General features: G+C 33.5%; 1 protein-coding gene across 1 annotated transcript; it reads right to left on the bottom strand.

Moving 5' to 3' along the window:
- Nucleotides 1-14,318: 14,318 nt before the first annotated feature.
- On the bottom strand, nucleotides 14,319-15,875 carry LOC8287581 (transcription factor MYB4). The gene is made up of 3 exons (XM_015715566.3): nucleotides 15,476-15,875; nucleotides 15,109-15,238; nucleotides 14,319-15,018 (listed from the first exon to the last, which is right to left on the bottom strand). Exons 1-3 carry the CDS (start codon nucleotides 15,606-15,608, stop codon nucleotides 14,469-14,471), a joined length of 813 nt encoding a protein of 270 aa, XP_015571052.1. The 5' UTR covers nucleotides 15,609-15,875; the 3' UTR covers nucleotides 14,319-14,468.
- Nucleotides 15,876-17,867: the final 1,992 nt, after the last annotated feature.

Below are 17,867 nucleotides of genomic sequence, written 5' to 3' on the forward strand. Positions count from 1 at the left end.
GCAGCACTCTAAGGTATGGGGTACATGAATGAATCAAATTGCATATCGAAATGGGTCGAGAATGGTTGATAACATATATATAAAGAGTTGGAACTAATCACTGGAGGGGTCTTTTGATTGTTTGGATGTGGAGTTGTAGGAACTTTAAAGTTAAACGTGATTGGTTCGTGGAATTTTCAAGATGGGTGACCTCTTGCAAAGTTCTCAAACCCAACAAAGAGGCAAAACCGTGAGGCGGACAATATGTCATGTGATCTAGTTCCGGATCGTTAGAACTGGTATTAGAGAAGGACCCCTTTAGTAGATGTGTAGTTCGAGGACGAACTAGGCGAAAGCTGGTGGGCATGTGACAGCTTGACCTAGAAAAGCGGTCCAACGAGGGCGCGAAGTGGACACTGGGGCAAGGATAGGATGTATGGATAAGGAGCGGCTTTTAGTGGGTTTCTAGAATGGCATCACTCTAAGGTATGAGGGTACATGAATGAATCAAACTGCACTCAATATCTTTCTGATTTTAGAGCCCTCATCAAGATAGGCATAAAGATTGAAGGCTGCATCAGCAATGGATTGATAAAAAAGGAATCATATTCCTATAAATACGAGAAAACCACAAACAATAACAACTTCGAGTACCTATCAGACTGGTGCCTTTTCTAGCTCCACTAATAAAAGAAGTGTAGAAGTATCAGCTATTAATGGTTGAGATTTGGTTGCTAACTTAATTATGTTGGATGTAATGGATTTTGACGTGATTTTGGGAATGGATTGGTTGGCTATGCATTTCACTATGTTGGGTTGCCGAGAGAAACAAGTAACTCTTTAAATCCCCAGAGACTCAGTATTCCATTTTAAAGGCGAGCAGGTACCTACTCTATCAAATCTCGTGTTCAGCTATTACAGCTAGGCGGATGCTTCACCGTTGATGTTAGGGATATCTGGCTTTGGTTAGGGATACCTCGGTAGGAAAAGGTAGCGTTGAGGATGTTCAGGTGGTTTGCGAGTTTCCTAATATATTTTCAGAAGAGCTACCAGGATTGCCGCCCAATAGAGAGAGAATTCTGCATCGACGTGGTACTGGGTACAACACCTATTTCCTTGCTGCCCTACCGAATGGCACCAGCCGAGTTAAGAGAGTTAAAGGAGCAATTGCAGGACCTCCTAAATAAGGGTTTTATTAGACCTAGTGCGTCTCCGTGGGGTGCTCCTGTTCTGTTCGTAACCGGTATCCACTTCCTCGCATCGATGATCTATTCAATCAGCTTCAAGGAGCCACATGCTTCTCTAAGATCGATTTACGATCGAGGTATCACCAGTTGAGGATTTGTGAGGAAGACGTGCCGAAGACGGCGTTCAAGACGCATTTTGGGCATTATGAGTTTCTAGTAATGTCATTTGGACTACTAATGCTCTTGCGGCTTTCATGGATCTGATGAATCAGATGTTCAAGCAGTTTTTAGATTGTTTTGTCATCATGTTCATTGATGATATCTTGGTGTACTCCAGAAGCGAAGAGGAGCACATGTGGCATCTGAGGATAGTAGTACTTCAGACGTTGAGGGAGAATCAGTTGTACGCTAAGTTCTCTAAGTGCGAGTTTTGATTAGAAAGCATTGCTTTTCTAGGACACGTTATGTCTAGAGAAGGTATTCAGGTGGACCCCAAGAAAGTGGAAGCGGTGACTGACTGGCAGAGACCGACCACGGTGATTGAGGTGCGTAGCTTTTTGGGATTGGCAGGCTACTACCATCGATTCATGCAAGACTTTTCAAGGATAGCAGCACCTTTGACTAAGCTGACTCAGAAGAATGTCAGGTTCCAATGGACTGGCGCATGTGAAAGAAGCTTCCTGAAGTTGAAAGACTTTTTGACTTCAGCTCCGGTGTTGACCTTACCCTTTGGGACTGGTAATTTCACGGTGTATCGCGATGCTTCCAGAGTGGGTTTGGGTTGCGTCTTGATGCAAAATGGTAAGGTAGTAGCTTATGAATCCATGCAATTAAAGAAGCATGAATAAAATTGCCCAACCCACGATTTGGAGATGGCAGCAGTAATTTTTGCTTTAAAGATCTGGAGGCACTATTTCTATGATAAGACCTGCGAGATATACACGAATCATAAAAGCTTAAAGTATATTTTTCAACAGAAGGAATTGAATCTGAGATAGAGAAGATGGTTGGAGCTTTTGAAGGATTATGATTGTAATATTCTCTACCATCCAAGTAAAGCGAATGTCGTGGCAGATGCCTTGAGCATAAAGTCAGTAGGTAGTCTTGCTCATATCAGTGCAGAGAAGAGACCCTTGACTAGAGAGTTGCACGAACTATATGACTAAGGACTACAGATGGAGGTATTGGAATCGGGAGCATTGTTAGCACATTTCAGGGTTAGGTTTGTACTTGTTGATAGAATCATGTTAGCTCAGAATCAGGACCCACGGTTACAAAAAATCTTAGAAGAAGTGTTGTAGGGTCGAGCTAATGATTTTATTATAGATGATGATGGTACCCTCAGGATGGGCACTAGGTTGTGTGTTCCTGATGTGGATAATCTCAAGAAAGGAGATTTTAGAAGAGGCTCAGTGTACAGCTTACAGTGTGCATCTGGGCTCCACCAAGATGTATCATGATTTGAAAGGGAATTATTGGTGGAATGGAATGAAGAAGGATGTGGCAGAGTTTGTCTCCAAGTGTCTGACGTGTCAGCAAGTTGGAGCATCATAAGCTATCAGGGTTATTGCAACCGCTTCCCATACCAAAGTGAAAATGGGAAGGGATTACTATTGATTTTATATCGGACTTACCCAAGACTTCTGCTGGTTAGGATTCTATCTGGGCAATTGTGGACCAATTGACTAAGTCAGTGCACTTCCTTCCAGTGAAGACTATTGATTCTATGGCTAGAGTATGCACGAGTGTATCTGGAGAGAATTTTCAGTCTTCACAATGTTCTAATTTCCATAGTGTCTGATAGAGGACCGCAGTTCACTTCAAGGTTTTGAAAAAAGCTACAAGAAAAGCTTGGTACCATATTGGACTTTAGTATAGCTTTTCACCCCCAAACTGATGGACAGTCAGAGAGGACTATTCAAACTTTAGAGGATATGCTTCAGATATGCGTGATAGATTTTGGTGGTCAGTGGGATTGGTATCTACCGTTGATTGAATTCACATATAACAATAGCTACCATGCAAGCATCAAGATGGCACCTTATGAGGCCTTACATGGCCGGAAGCGCAGATCTCATGTGTGTTGGGAAGAGGTTGGCAAACGGAAGTTAATAGGACTAGAGTTGATTCATATCACTTCAGAAAAGATTCCTATTATCCGCGAGCGACTAAAGACGTTTTTAGTAGGCAGAAAAAGTTATGCGAATCCGAAGCGGAAGCACGTAGAGTTCAGTGTTGAGGAATATGTGTTCTCGAAGGTGCCTCCTATGCGTAGTGTGATGCGATTTGACAAGAAGGGCAAATTGGCCCCTCGATATGTGGGACCCTTTGAGATTATTAACAGAGTTGGAGAGGTGGCATACAAGCTGGACTTGCGCCAAATTTCTCGCACGTGCTTCCGGTATTTCACATATCAATGTTAAGGAAGTATATTTCGGACCCTTCACATGTGTTGTAGCCTTAATATGTGAAAGTAAGTGAAGATCTAACTTATGAGGAGCAGCCAGTCATGATCATAGATACTCAAGTTTGCCAACTATGCTCTAAGGTTATTCCGATGGTTAAGGTATTATTGCTAAATCATTCTTCAGAAGAGTGTACCTGGGAGACCGAGTAGGAAATGAGGAGTCTTTACCCTCATTTGTTCCAATCCTAAGATAAGCCGTGTTTCTTTTAAAATTCGAGGTCGAATTCTTTTCTAACGGAGGGTAGAATGTAATACCCAAAAATTTAAAAACAATAATAATAATAGTAATGACAATAATAATAATAAAATAATATATAAAAAATAAAATAAAATAATAATTTTCCCTCTTTTTTTCTTTCCTTCCTTTCCCACCCTCTACTTCTTTTCCTTCCTCCTTCCTTCCCCTTCTCTCCCCTACGTCGACTGCCCTTCCCCCCCCTGTGTGCCGCCGAGCTGCCGCCGCCACTGCATCACTCTCCCTTCCTCCCGTTGTCGCGCCGCCTTCCCCTTATCCCTCCCTTCCACGCGATGTCGATTGAAGGAAAGAGGGGTTGCCATCGCCGTTTTAGCCACCTGTCATCCTCTTTCGGCCATCTGATGTCGAAATCGAGCTCCCCGCCACCTAAAACCCCGTAAATGAGCCTCACTAGTCATGAAATCCCCCGACGGCAGCCTCGGGAAGCTTCACTGAAGCTGAGACTTTTCAGCCCCAATCTGGTGCCTTTCGACGAGTTTCCGGCCGAAACTCTTATATTTTCGGACTCCTCATAACTCGAGCTTCGCATAGGCGCTTCCGAATTCAAATTTCGACACTGTTGGCAGGATCGGCTTCCGAACCCGGGTGTTTTCTGGACGCACGAGATATTGAAATTTCGACTTAGTATAATTTTATTTAGACCCTAAAAATTGTGTTGTAATTTTAAAAAAAATATTATGGCTATTAATTATCAATTATATATAATTTAAAAAAATTAATTAGACTTAATTAATTGTGATTGTGGTCTGTTGCGAAGTTGGGAAAAATAATACAGTTTTGGTGGCCCGACTCCTATTAATTAATCGTAGAATATTTGAAGTGTTTTGGCAGGTTCTAGACACGTTACACGGGGAGTAAACATCCATAATTTAGGAGAGGTTCTACCGAATTTTCAACAGAATTATCGAGTCTAAAATAATTTTAGGCAGTCTAATCTAGGGGTCTAGGTCTAGGAAAAATTTAAGAATGTCTATTAACTAAGTATTTTTGTAAATAGATAATCTGTCCATCCCGCCAACTCCACCCGAGGCGTAGAAGCGGACTGAGGAGCGCGACAGAACTGTGAGTTAAAGTCATATAATCGCTGTATATTGGCATGTCTAGAAGTAATGTGGTATTTAATGATTAGTGTTTTATGTATGATTATCATTATCGTTATTATAAATAAACTTGATTTAATTGATAATAATCACGATAATATTAATATTATTATTAGTTGATTTATCTCGTTATTTATGATAATTTTAAATAATATTATTTTAATACTATAATTATCTCGATAGAACTATATTTTGTATGCTTGCTTTATCTGAGGTTTCCAATTCTTTATTTTCAGCATGATATTGAACAATTATGTCAGGCTATTATTCTTTATTTTCAGCATGATATTGAATAATTATGTCAGCGTATGATTATTCTATTATGATTATTATATTATGTTATGATTGTGACAATGGGATGAGGCTATAGTAGAACATACCATCTGATGAGTTACATCAGGACCGCATGCGCACCCGCTAATAATTAGAGACAGGTAACAAAGGTTATTTTTGGATTTTGCCCTAGTCGAGTGTAACTCTCTAGGCTGTGAAAGCTTGACTGCCAAAGAAAGGTCCTTGGTCGAGCAATGCTCTCTGGGCACCGGCTTAGTTGGGAATCAAGTGTCCAGGCTGGATATAAAGACCCTGGTTGAGTTTCACTCTCTGGGTGCTATACCTATTGGAATAAGATAACCGAAAGGCTATTAGCATTTTGGGTTAGGGTTCTATTGAGCCACTCGTCCCATAAATCTTTAAATGTATTTTCTTTCTAAATTATGACATGACTCGTATTTGATATATAATGGCATGATATACTAAGTTAATAAATATTATTTTATTGAGGATACTACAATAGTTACAGGATTATGTAATTTTAACTCGCTCTCGAGGCTGACAGTCTCAATTTTATTTTTCAGGTGACAGTTAGAGTTCTTCGCCGTTCTGCATTTTGACAGTCCGACTTCTTTCTTCATCGGGCTTATTGTAAATAATCCATACTTTCATATTTTTAGTTATTTTATACTCTAGACCTTCCGCATTAGCATATTTTGAATTATTATGATTATTCTAGTCCATAATGGACGTGAAATGTTATCAAAGACCAGTTTGATTTGTGTATGGCATGTCAGTCATGATTAATATTATATTCTTATAAGCATTTTATTGAATTATCGAATTAGTAAGGCTTACTATGGGATTTGGTGGCCTTAAGCCTGCCTATTCTCTAGTGTCGGTCACGGGCCCACAGATCGGATCGTGACATTCATCATAAGGATTTGATAGGCAACCAACCAATTAACTGTGACTAACGGAGATGTTCTCCTTGGCAACTGAACCAGACACTGACAACCTGCCCAACTAGAATTAAGATCAAGTCTTTTCTTATACCAAGTAGTTCAGGACTTATAGCAGCCTCGGGTTTTCCACCTATATCATCATCATGTTTCTATTCTTTTGCAATTAAAGGATTCATTACCAATACTAGAACAAGTATAATAAAATGGTGGAAGATTTTTATAAACTGGAACAATCCAGATTTTATAATCTTTAATTTCAACTCGTAATGTCTCATGAATGTGATTAGACATATCTATGTCAACTAAAACTCTTACATAATGCCAAAATCACCTTCCAAGGTTGCTTTATTAATACGAATTGGGATATGAATTCCTCTTGCAGTTCCAATCAATACCTGCCTATCCTGGAATTTCCATAGTAGTTTTGCAAATGCACCTAAATTTTTTTAATAGAAATATTGTAATGTTTTCTTCTCTTTTGTTGCTAAAAATCAATAGTAGTGTTGACACAAGAATTCTTTTAGTTTTCATAAGTCACCTTATCATTTTAGGAAATTCATCATTTAATACTAAATGTATCAATTTATTTTTATTTTAAAAATTAAAGGCCTCATTTTTATAATTTAATGGTTGGGAGACAATAACACAACCTATTTTCATTTAGAAGTTATCTAGAGAAGAGGTAGAAATTTTATTTTTGGATTACAAGATAGTGAAAGAGAATGGCACTTTGATCCTAAGAAAGTGGCTAACATTGTTGTAAGTTATTTCTCTAAGCTATTTTCTTTTGGGAATCCGAGTAATTTAGAGAGATTCATTGAAAGTCTGATTTCAAGAGTTACACCTAAAATGAATAATTCCCTTACTCATCTTGTGTCTCATGATGAAATTAAAAAGGTGGTCTTTTCTTTTCAACATAATAAGCCCTTGGCTAGTATGGATTCTCAACAAGTTATTTACAGAGAAATTAGGAGCTGATAAATTACAAGGTAAGCTTGGCAGTTAGAAGTTTCCTTCAAGGGGGTAAAATGTTAAAGAGTGCGAATCATACCATTATTTCTTGATCTTTAAGTTCCATAGTCCAAAGAAGATGAAGCAACTAAGGTATATCAACTTGTGTATGATGTTCTATAAAATAATTGCTAAAATTCTGATGAGACTGCAACCCTTCATGCTTGACCTTATTAGGGAGTCTTAGGGTGCTTTTGTAAGAGATAAATCTATAGCTAATAATATTGATTGGATATGAAATAATGCACACTCATAAAGCTAGGAAGAAAGGTGGAAAATGTGAGATGGCTATTAAGGTCGATATAGAGAAAGCGTATGATAAGGTAGAATGGAACTACGTCAAGCATATGTTAAAGATTCTTAGTTTTGCAGATATTTGTATAAGTTGGGTAACAGAGTGTGTCACAATTGTATCCTTTACTATGAGTATCAATAGTGCTCTCCATGGTTTTATCAAACCTTTTAGAGGATTACGTCAAGGAGATCCTCTCTCTCCCCTTTCATGTTTCTTCTCTACACTGAAAGACTTGCCAACTTGTGTAACCGAGCTCAAATTAATGGTTCTTTCCCTAGAGTTAAGATTAACAAACATTGCCTGCCAATTAGTCATCTACTGTTCATAGATGATTCTTTTTTCTATAGCTCAGCTTGGGTAAAATGCACAAATGGTACCATAATTATGCCTTATATATCTATTCAGTATGCAACTCATAAATTAAAAATAATAGTATCCTTCTTCCTCATTAATGAATTAGGAGACGATTTCTGTTTGTTTTATAATAATGTGGCAATCAAATCTCTCACTAGATAATGTGTCATCTTGCCTAATCTATCAATATATCCTAGTCTGACATATTAAATTGATACATTAGGCAATATAACATTTTATATGGTGAGAAATTCGACAACCACATATAGGCGGTAGTTCCAAGAGCACACCCAAGTATCTCTATCGACTACGGCACTCCAAAGATTTTCAACCTAATCAAGGACATGCTAACTAATCATAGAGACTAGCATGGAGATTTTGGATTCACCACCCGGCTAATCACCAGGATACTTTTACTAAATGAGTGGCTTTTCTCGATTCTATAAGGAAGTTTCACCACATCTAGAGAAGGATTTAAAAACCAACTTCCTTATTTGTGTATCTTTATCATAAATTTTATTATTTAATGGTAATTCTCTATAAGCACAACAAATATAATATTTATAATAAAGCATTACAACATGTGAGGTCCATTTAGGTCTAGCCCATTTTAAGCCCAATTCTCAATCAAATAATTAACCTAATTATCTATCCAATTATGTATAAAAGGCCCACCTAGTCTAGCCTAATTATAAATTATGCTTTAATTATTAAGTTTTTAAACCCAAATGGGTTACATCTTACATGCGAAAACATAATTCAATAATCCTATTCTAAGTGAGTTGATTAATTAACTAAACATGACAAAGGCCAGTAAGTCTAATTGGATTTTAATTTAAGCCCAAATTTTAGAGCCTAAGTCTAGATGTCCAATTTTAGTCAAAAATCATATAATAATTATTTGTTATTATCAAAATAAAGCAAAATAAAGAAGGTAGAAAATTTAACTATTACAATCTTTCCTACAATTAAAAGAACTTAAGAAAAATGACTAAAATAAGTCAAAATTGGAAAACATCAGCAAAAGCGCTCGAAAATTCATAAATTAGGGCAATTTGGGATGAATAGCCGATTCATGACATCATAAAGCCGATTTGGCTTAGCACACAGCCGTTTGGTGACATCACAGAGCCGATTGGCTCAGCGTAGAGCGGAGTCGGCTCTATGGCTTGATTATGGTCGTCTTTTAAAATTTTCTCAATCCTCCCAGGCCCAAAAGTCAATTTAACATGCACAATAAAAAATGATAAAAGTTGAACAAATAAGACCAAGGACATAAAAAAATTAAACTAGACCAAAAGACCTAAAAATTGTGCAAACATACAAAAGAATGAACTAATAAAAGATAAAAAGATGCTTTACATGGCAGATTCTAGATTTGAGTATGCAATCCTAGGAAATAGATATAATAAAATAAAAACAGTATTCTAGCATGTTATTCTAATTATTCAACTCACCAGATTTAAAATCCATTATAATATCATATTATCATATTTAATATTCAGTACATAACATGTTATCATATTCAATACCCAATACATTTCATGTTATCAGATTCAGTATCCAGCATAATTAAACCATGTTGATTCATAAGAACCTAAATCTAATCATGTGAATCATATAAAATAATCAAAGAAAATCAACCTAATAATATTTCTAAAGCATAAAGTAAAAGAACCAATCTAAGGAGATCGAGATGATAATGATGTTGAAGTTGGAGAAACCTCAAATTGTCACCATATAGTGTTGATCTTCGAGTATCTAGAGATGATGAGGTGGTGGAATAGAAGATTCGTTGAGAATCTAGTGCGGCTTGAGTTTTGAAAATCTTCTGTCATTTAAAGAAGGGTTTCCAAAATATAAAGTTATTTCTTAGTGACTTCCTCTCTTTGTTTTCTAAAGCTTTTGCCTTTTAATGAACGTAGACTTTAATTGCTAGTTACTAAGTTAAGGTTGCTTAATATCTATAGCTAACCCTAGACCTAAGGTGTATCATTCTATTTATAGTAATAGGTTTGAGGAAATCTTAGAGGAACAGATAACTAGTTAATTATTTAAATTAAAAAGAAACGATTATCTTCTCCTTTTATTAGATAATTAAATCCTTTATGATCAATATACAATAAGATAAATTAGAATCTTTAAAATTTAAATAATTATCACTAAATATATTTTAAAATCTCAATAATTATCACTAATATCTTCTAGAGACTTGTTCTCTTTTCCAATTTTGGTGTTCCAGGTAAAAGAAATACACGTAAAATGTGTTGAATTTTGAAAAAAGCCAATCGGCACTGTCTAGAGCCTATTTAGCTATATGCTCAGTCGATCGACTCTATGTGTAGCAGATTTGGGTGTATGCAGAGCCGATTAGGCGCCAAAAGTTCTAAAAAACTTAACAATTTAGTCCCTAAACGTGTAAAAATTGCCATTTCATCTCTCAAACTTAGTTTTTCTTGCCAATTGGGTCCAAATTGATTCTAAGAAAGTAATGGTTGATGAGAGGAAGTGCAAATCTAGAGATAACTCAAGCATGCAGGGACTGAATCCTTTTGCCTAGGAGATGTACTGAGACTTGTTGAATGACAATTGGCTTTGCCACAATCTCATGCAGATAATAACATAATCATTTTTTTTCTTACTTTTACGCCTTGACTTTTGCCTAAGCCACCTTTTCAGGTTTTATACTTAGCAAGCTAATATCTTAACTTTTGCCTAAACTGGCCTTTCGGGTTTTCAACTTAGCAGACTCTATTTTTGCCTAAGCCCCTCTTTTGGGTTTTCAACCTAGCATTGTTTTTTTATACTTTTCTTTATTTTCTCTTTTTGTAGATTTGGTTACTAGAGTACTCACAATCCTTTTTGCCAATGCTTGTAGATGATTCTACTGATTCTTAAGATTTCTCCCAAAATAAGATTTCTCGAATGAAAGTTGAAAGACTTTATCTCTTCCCATTTGTTGTGCATGATTTTAAGATTGATGGAAACTTGAGTGCTACAAATTCTTGGGATTTTTCTATAAGAGAGTTAAAAAAAATGATCTTGCTTCTATTCAAATCTCATAGATTCCGTTTTTTATTCTGTTTTCTCCTTCTAGTAGTGCACAAGCAATAAAAACTAGTGTGCAAATTTAACAAGAATCCTAATAAAATTGTTTCCATTTAATAAGGGCACAAATGGGTATGTTTTCTATCTCACATAATATTACTCTTGTTAGCAACTAGTCCATTCAGATTTTCTAGTCGAATAACTTTTTTCTTTTCATTTTATTTCCTTAACTTTTTTATCTTACTAGCCTGTACAAGTCTTCTAATCAGCAGGATTTGCTTTTCTATTTTTCAGTTTCTTCTTTCTTTTGTCTGAAAGATAGTATCTGAAATGGGCCAGATTGACTTGTGAACTTATTGCCCCAAAAATTTGAATCATTTCAGCATCTTCGACCATAATTGTTTTCTTATCTCTAACTCGATCTAAATTTTCTTTTAAAGTCAAATGCAATGGGTCTTGCATGTTTTAGGATTAGAGCACTAATTTTTAATCTTTTTTATCTTCGGAGGTCCTTACTTCAAGATTGTTATGTGATGAGGGATGTATTTGGTCTTCTTGCCTTATCCCGAGTCTGGTAAATAATTTTGCTACCATGAACTCAACTATGCGTATCAAATATTATCTCTTTCTTTTTTTTCTTTTTCTCTTATTCTTTCACTTTTTTCTCTCTTTAAAAATTATATTATATGTAGTAGACTTTTTTAAATTTTAGATCATTTCTTTTAAAAGAAATTTACTCATCATTTTATTTAAAAATTATTTTTTTAAAAGAAAAGTTAATATCTTTTTCTCTCTCCTCTTAACGTTTTGAAGTAAAAGTAAAAGAGTATATATTTTCTTTGAGGTGAAGCAAAAAAATAAAAAGAATAGCACTTAATATTTTTCAGTATTTTATTTGAATAAACGAGGAAAAAAAGAATTTTATTATTTTTTTTTTATTTCTCAATAAACAAACAAAATTTTTAAAAGGATAGTGCTAAAAAAGGATATAGAAAAAAGAAAAGAATTATGATATTTAAAATGTTCTGAACTAATAATTGTGTGCACCATTACCAACAACTTAAGCTATGGTAGATAGTGGTGTGCGCAGTAGCAACACATTCTCTTTTTATCTTTTTCTCTCTTGTATCCAAACTTACGGTTTCCAAAGGGGTGGCTTATGGGGGCTTTTGCCATCAAAAGCTAACACTTTCGAATCGTTTTTCTTATCTTTTTTAGGCTGTATTTTACTGGATTTTAGTGTCTATGTTTATCTTTTGGTTATTGCTGGTATTTGTTTATGATTTTGGTGCAGGGTTTTATTCTGGTGGCCATTGTTTGGCCAAGTCCCAATACAGCAATTATCAGTCTTACACGTTCTCATCATCAAACAGAAGTCGAAAGGGAGGGGAAGCATTGCTGGCTTTAGTGGAAGAGACAAATGTTTCTGTTCTTGAACTCAAATCTCCTATTTTTCTCTACCACCTTTAATGGAAGCTTGAAGGTTGTAAGGCCATGGATAGATGGAGACGGTCTTCTGTATCATGCCTTAAGTTTCTATTTCTTGAGCTTTATTTTGAACAACCTTACAAATCAAAGGAGTTGGCTTTTGATCCGACGTTTTAGATGTGTCATTTTGCTTCTGATGAGTTTGGTTGAAATTGATTGTAATGGCTTTTACAAAAGTTATAGGTTATTGGGCCGAGTTTATTTTGGATTTTAAATCCAATTTCTTGAGTTTAATTGGATGTGTACCTTTTTATTTAAACCCTTTTATTTCTATTGTAAGTTGGGTCATTGATCTATTGTCTTGATTTAGACCTATGATTTTATCCATCTTGTACTGTTTTGGATTTTAATCAATTCTAGCAATCTCTTTCACTTGTGAAAGAAAGAAAAAACTATGGTAGACAAGATGGACATCACTCATCAATTAAACTTGTTTAGTTCAAAGCTATGGAGGATGGTGACTCAATAGGAACAGAACATTAAATAAGGTTTTTCTAATTTCACAGTTTAGTGGTGGGTTCATGCATCATAATATCATATACTGATAAGGCAAAAGGAAGTTAAAAGCAACCATACACCTGTCAATTTAGGGATATTTTTCTTATCTAGACGAGAGGATTACTTCATTCTTAAAAAGTGTAATACAGTTGAAACCAAGAATGTATTAGAAGGAAATACAAGGGAATTGATAATAGTTAAATTGGGTGAAATTCTATGGGGAATCACTAAATTATAATAAAAACATATCAAATATTTGATTTATATTTAAACAGTTATTCAAATCTTAATTTTAAAAACATCAATTTGTTCTTAATAAGTGAGTAACTTATATGGCAGTGATTAACCTTTATCTTTTATAATAAAAAATATTAAATTAATAAATTTTGTACTAGCATTATTATAAACTCCTACGATAGTTTTTTCTTTCTTCTCCTCTTCTAAGATAAAATTACAATTTCTTTTTTATAAATCCAGTACAATTTAAGAAATATATATAAAGAAAAAGAAAATTAATTTTATTATTTATAATAATACTTATATATCTGATTAGTGGCTAAATTTAATGATATAAACTAATTTTGTTGTGTATTATGTAGAGTTAAGAAATATTTAGTTCTTTGAATATTTATTTTTAAATGTGATATCATCTAAGTGCATAAAATAATTTACTGATATCATTAAAATTAATGTATAATAACTATTTAGCTATAAAAACAGAAATTTAATACTTTACTATTATAAAATATAAAATTTTTATGACTGTCCATATAATTTATCCTTCAAATGTGTTGGAAAAATCAATTGCTGTTAATATTAGAATTTAATAACTATTTAATTAGAAAGAAAAAATTTAATATCTTTTAATTATAAAATATAAAATTTAATACTGTCCATACACCCCTAAATAAATTTGCAGGGAAAAAGTTTCTATTTAATCTAATAGATATAGATCTATTCATAGCATTTTAAATGATACAGTGAAGGCAACCTAAAATTTGTTCCATTCTGAAATTATGTGGGAGACTACTGTCCATGTAGCAGGCTGATACATGTATCACTCTCCTTTTAAGACATTAATTAGCAGGGATGCATGTACATGCTCTGTCTCAGTTCTTGTAGGCAGGAAAAGAGATTAATGCATGTATATGCTCTATCTCAGTTCTTATAGGCTGGAAAAGAGATTAATCAGGATGTGAAACTAATGGTTCTGTGAATATATATCCACAAAAGCCTTACTCTAATACCTAAATGCATTCCATAGTTGCATGTAAGAATTAAAGAAGAGTAAGAAACTACTGACTTAATCAGAAAAGGCAGAAATGGTAATACAGAAGAAAACTGATGAAACCAAGTAGGATTCTCCTAATGACACAGTGTAATGGTGGTTCGGTTGATCAATTTGAAAAGACAAAGACAAGATGTAACCCATTGATTAAAGTACGGTAACATACAGCCTCATTTTGCATCACGTCAATCCCAATAGGGTTAATAATACCGTTAGAACCAAAAAGGTACTAAGAAGAAGAACTAGAAAAAAGGGCTATTTAACAATATGCTTTATATAGGTTACTTGTTCCATCCTCCATATTGCTCTGCTCATTGAGACCATAAGGGTATAGAATTTCTCCATCAAGAAATAGAGGAAGAGGATCGTCTAACAAAGGCATCAAGGAGAACTGATCACTAGGCATGTAATAATTGTCAGCCAAGAAAGGTTCTGTCCAAAAATTTCCAACAGGTGCCTCATATGCCTCCAAGAAAGAAAAATCATCAGAGTTTGAGTCGCTGCTGCTCATTACGGCAATGTTATCTGTTGCAATGGATGAGTTATCGCTAGAGGAGGATTGTTTCGGAGACAATGTGGAGCTCTCAGAAGTTTGAGGAGTTGCAGGATTAATATAAATGGGGTCAGTTATTGGTTTAGTGTCTACAATTTGGCTGGTTTTATGTCGAGACAGATCAGTTGAAGACTTTGCTTTGATTGCTTCATATGAAACTGAACCCTTTTGTATGCGTTTCTTGAGATTGGTATGCCAATGGTTCTTTATTTCATTGTCAGTCCTTCCTGGTAAATGGGCAGCAATGGCAGACCATCTGCACACAATAAGTACGAATATTAAACTTCAATATCTCTAAATATGCATTGATTAGTGTCCTGTAAAAATCATTGACTGGGGTAGATACCTGTTCCCTAGCGATGCATGTAACTTCAGGATGGTGTCCTCTTCTTCTTTAGTATAATTCCCTCTCTTAATGTTCGGTCTCAGATAATTCAACCATCGCAATCTGCAACTCTTCCCGCACCTTGATAGACCTGAAATCAAAAGAAAATGCTCTTTATTAGTTACCTAAAACCCACCAAAAGCCAAGGATAGTTCTGCTATGAACTACCTCCTACAAACTTCCCTGCAACTTTTGTATAGATAAGGAGCTAGAATCAAATGAAAGCCAGGCAAGATAGAATTCAGAAGAAATGCTAAGTGATCATTTGCCAAGAAAATTTCAAAATCCGATGTCATTAATTCCACCATAGCTGAGAAGGGTCGTTTACCTGCAAATTTAGGGAGTTGGCGCCAATTCCAGCAGCCATATCTAGTAACATAAGCCATTAGCTTTCTGTCTTCCTCAGGAGTCCATGTACCTTTCTTTAATCCAGATTTATCACAGCAAGGAGTCCTCACCATATTTCTTTTTTACTATTTTTTCCCAGTTCAAATCTCGTTTGTGATTATTGTTCTACTTCAACAAGTTCAAATCTCATGGGACCAATAATGACTTCAAAGTCTCGGCTATTTATAGTGCAGACTGTGACTCCGGGCCAAAACGCGTGTCACACTAATTTTGCTTTTCAGACTATAGACTTTTTTTTTTTGTTCTAAACTTTTTCCTTGGTATTATATTGGACCCGTCTGAATTTTGCATCTAGGCAAGACTTATCCATGTGTATTTCAAATGCAAAACAAAAGGGTCCATCCAAGAAGGTTCAACAAATTAAAGCACCTTACTATCTAGGCAGCCTCTGCTTCTACAGTACCTACACGATGCTAAAAGAATTAATGGAATAATAGAAATTCTGAATGTAAAAACTATAGTACTTCTTCAAAGTTACATGGAAGTATAAAATGTTTGAACCAGTAAATACCAATAAAAAAATTTCATGAAATTTTATGGTCTCGATTTTGTGAGGTTGTTTCTTAATCTAAGTTAAATAGTTGTTTATTTATAGTTAGTTTTGTGCATCGGAATCAAATATATAACATATGCTTAATAACTATTTTTACAATTTAATTTTATATCACGATATAATTTTACTGGTCATCATAAAATCGGATCATTGGGTTAGGTTGGGTGGAATGGCAGAACTAGGAGGATATAAAGGAGCAAATATTGTCTTCCTAGCCAATAAAAAGAGGGTTAAATACTATTTTAACTCCGAGATTTTAATTAATACATAATTCTCTGTATTTCTTTTATTATATTAAATTCTCTTTAAATTTTATAAAACTATCTATTATTCTCTTGTATTAGTAGAAAAATTAAACTGGTAATTTAAAATTATAATTGGATTTTTAAATTTATTATCAAATATTAAACTCATCTACAATTAATTTCACTATCAAATTAGAGTAAAATCTTATTTTTAGTACAAGTTAGTTTTAGTGTTTAATTAAAATAATAAATTTAATATTTTTAGCTTATTTATATCTTTTATTTTTCAGCATAATTTAATCCTAGAAAAATTTAAACGTATTAAAAAAATTAATTTTTTATTTAGTATTATGTAATTTAATTTCAAATTTTTAAATAAAATAAATAGTTAAAAAGTCATTATTTTTATTATATACTAAAATTAAACTAAAGTGAAAATGAAAATTTTACTCGTATTAATCTCATTTGAATAATTGAAAAAAAGTTTCATTTTTAACATACAAGATTATCATGATCTTCTTAATTGATAGTGACTTGTTAACTTCAACATTTCTTTTATAAAATTAATCAGTATCTAAATTATTTCATTAAATTAAGACATGATTATTTAATTTAATTTTTACTTTTAATATAGTATAACTATAATATATAATAAAAGTAACAATAAAATAATATTTTTAACTAGAAATATTTATTTTATATTAATAACTAAATTTAAATTATAAATGGTATTATTGTAAATATAAGTACTTTTAAAATATTTAAATTTGCTTGAATGAAATTGTATTAAAAAAAAAGAAACTAGAGCAAGAAAGATAGTATCAATTTATTATTTTAATTAGATATTAAAATTAATTTATTCTAAAAATAAGATTTACTCTAATTTGATTATAAAATTAATTTTGAATGAGTTTAATACTTGATAATAAATTTAAAAATTAAATTACAATATTAAATTATCAGTTTAATCCTTTGACTATCATAGATAAAATAATAATTAGTTTTATTAAAACTAAAAAAGCTCTTGATATAATAAAAAGAATATAAGAATCGGTTTATATATCAGATCAAATCTATCTACTCCTTAATATAATAAAAAATGAAAATAATACATAAAGATACATTAATGTTCTTCAAATTTAAGTCATAGCCTATCTACTCCTTTTTATTGGATTTCTTTTTATTTCAATTTTACCCTCTTTAACTTAAATTTCCAGTTCCACCACTCAACGTGTGCAAATCTCCTGCCAAGTTCGAACTTCCACACGAGACATTGTGTTGGAACCGGGGACGGGTTGTACTCTCTTAGAAAAGAATGTTTATATACGTCCTAACGAATAGAAAACTAATATATATATATATATATATATACTGAAATAAAAAGAATTTTATCATAGCTTGCAATAGAATTATTAAAATTTGATATTTATTATTTTTTATAAATATTAATTTATAAAAAATAATTCTTTTCTTTTAGAATTTATAATGTAATGATAATAATTTTCTAAATTTAG

The sequence above is a fragment of the Ricinus communis genome, chromosome 7 (assembly GCF_019578655.1).
Source record: "Ricinus communis isolate WT05 ecotype wild-type chromosome 7, ASM1957865v1, whole genome shotgun sequence".
Lineage (NCBI taxonomy): Eukaryota > Viridiplantae > Streptophyta > Magnoliopsida > Malpighiales > Euphorbiaceae > Ricinus > Ricinus communis.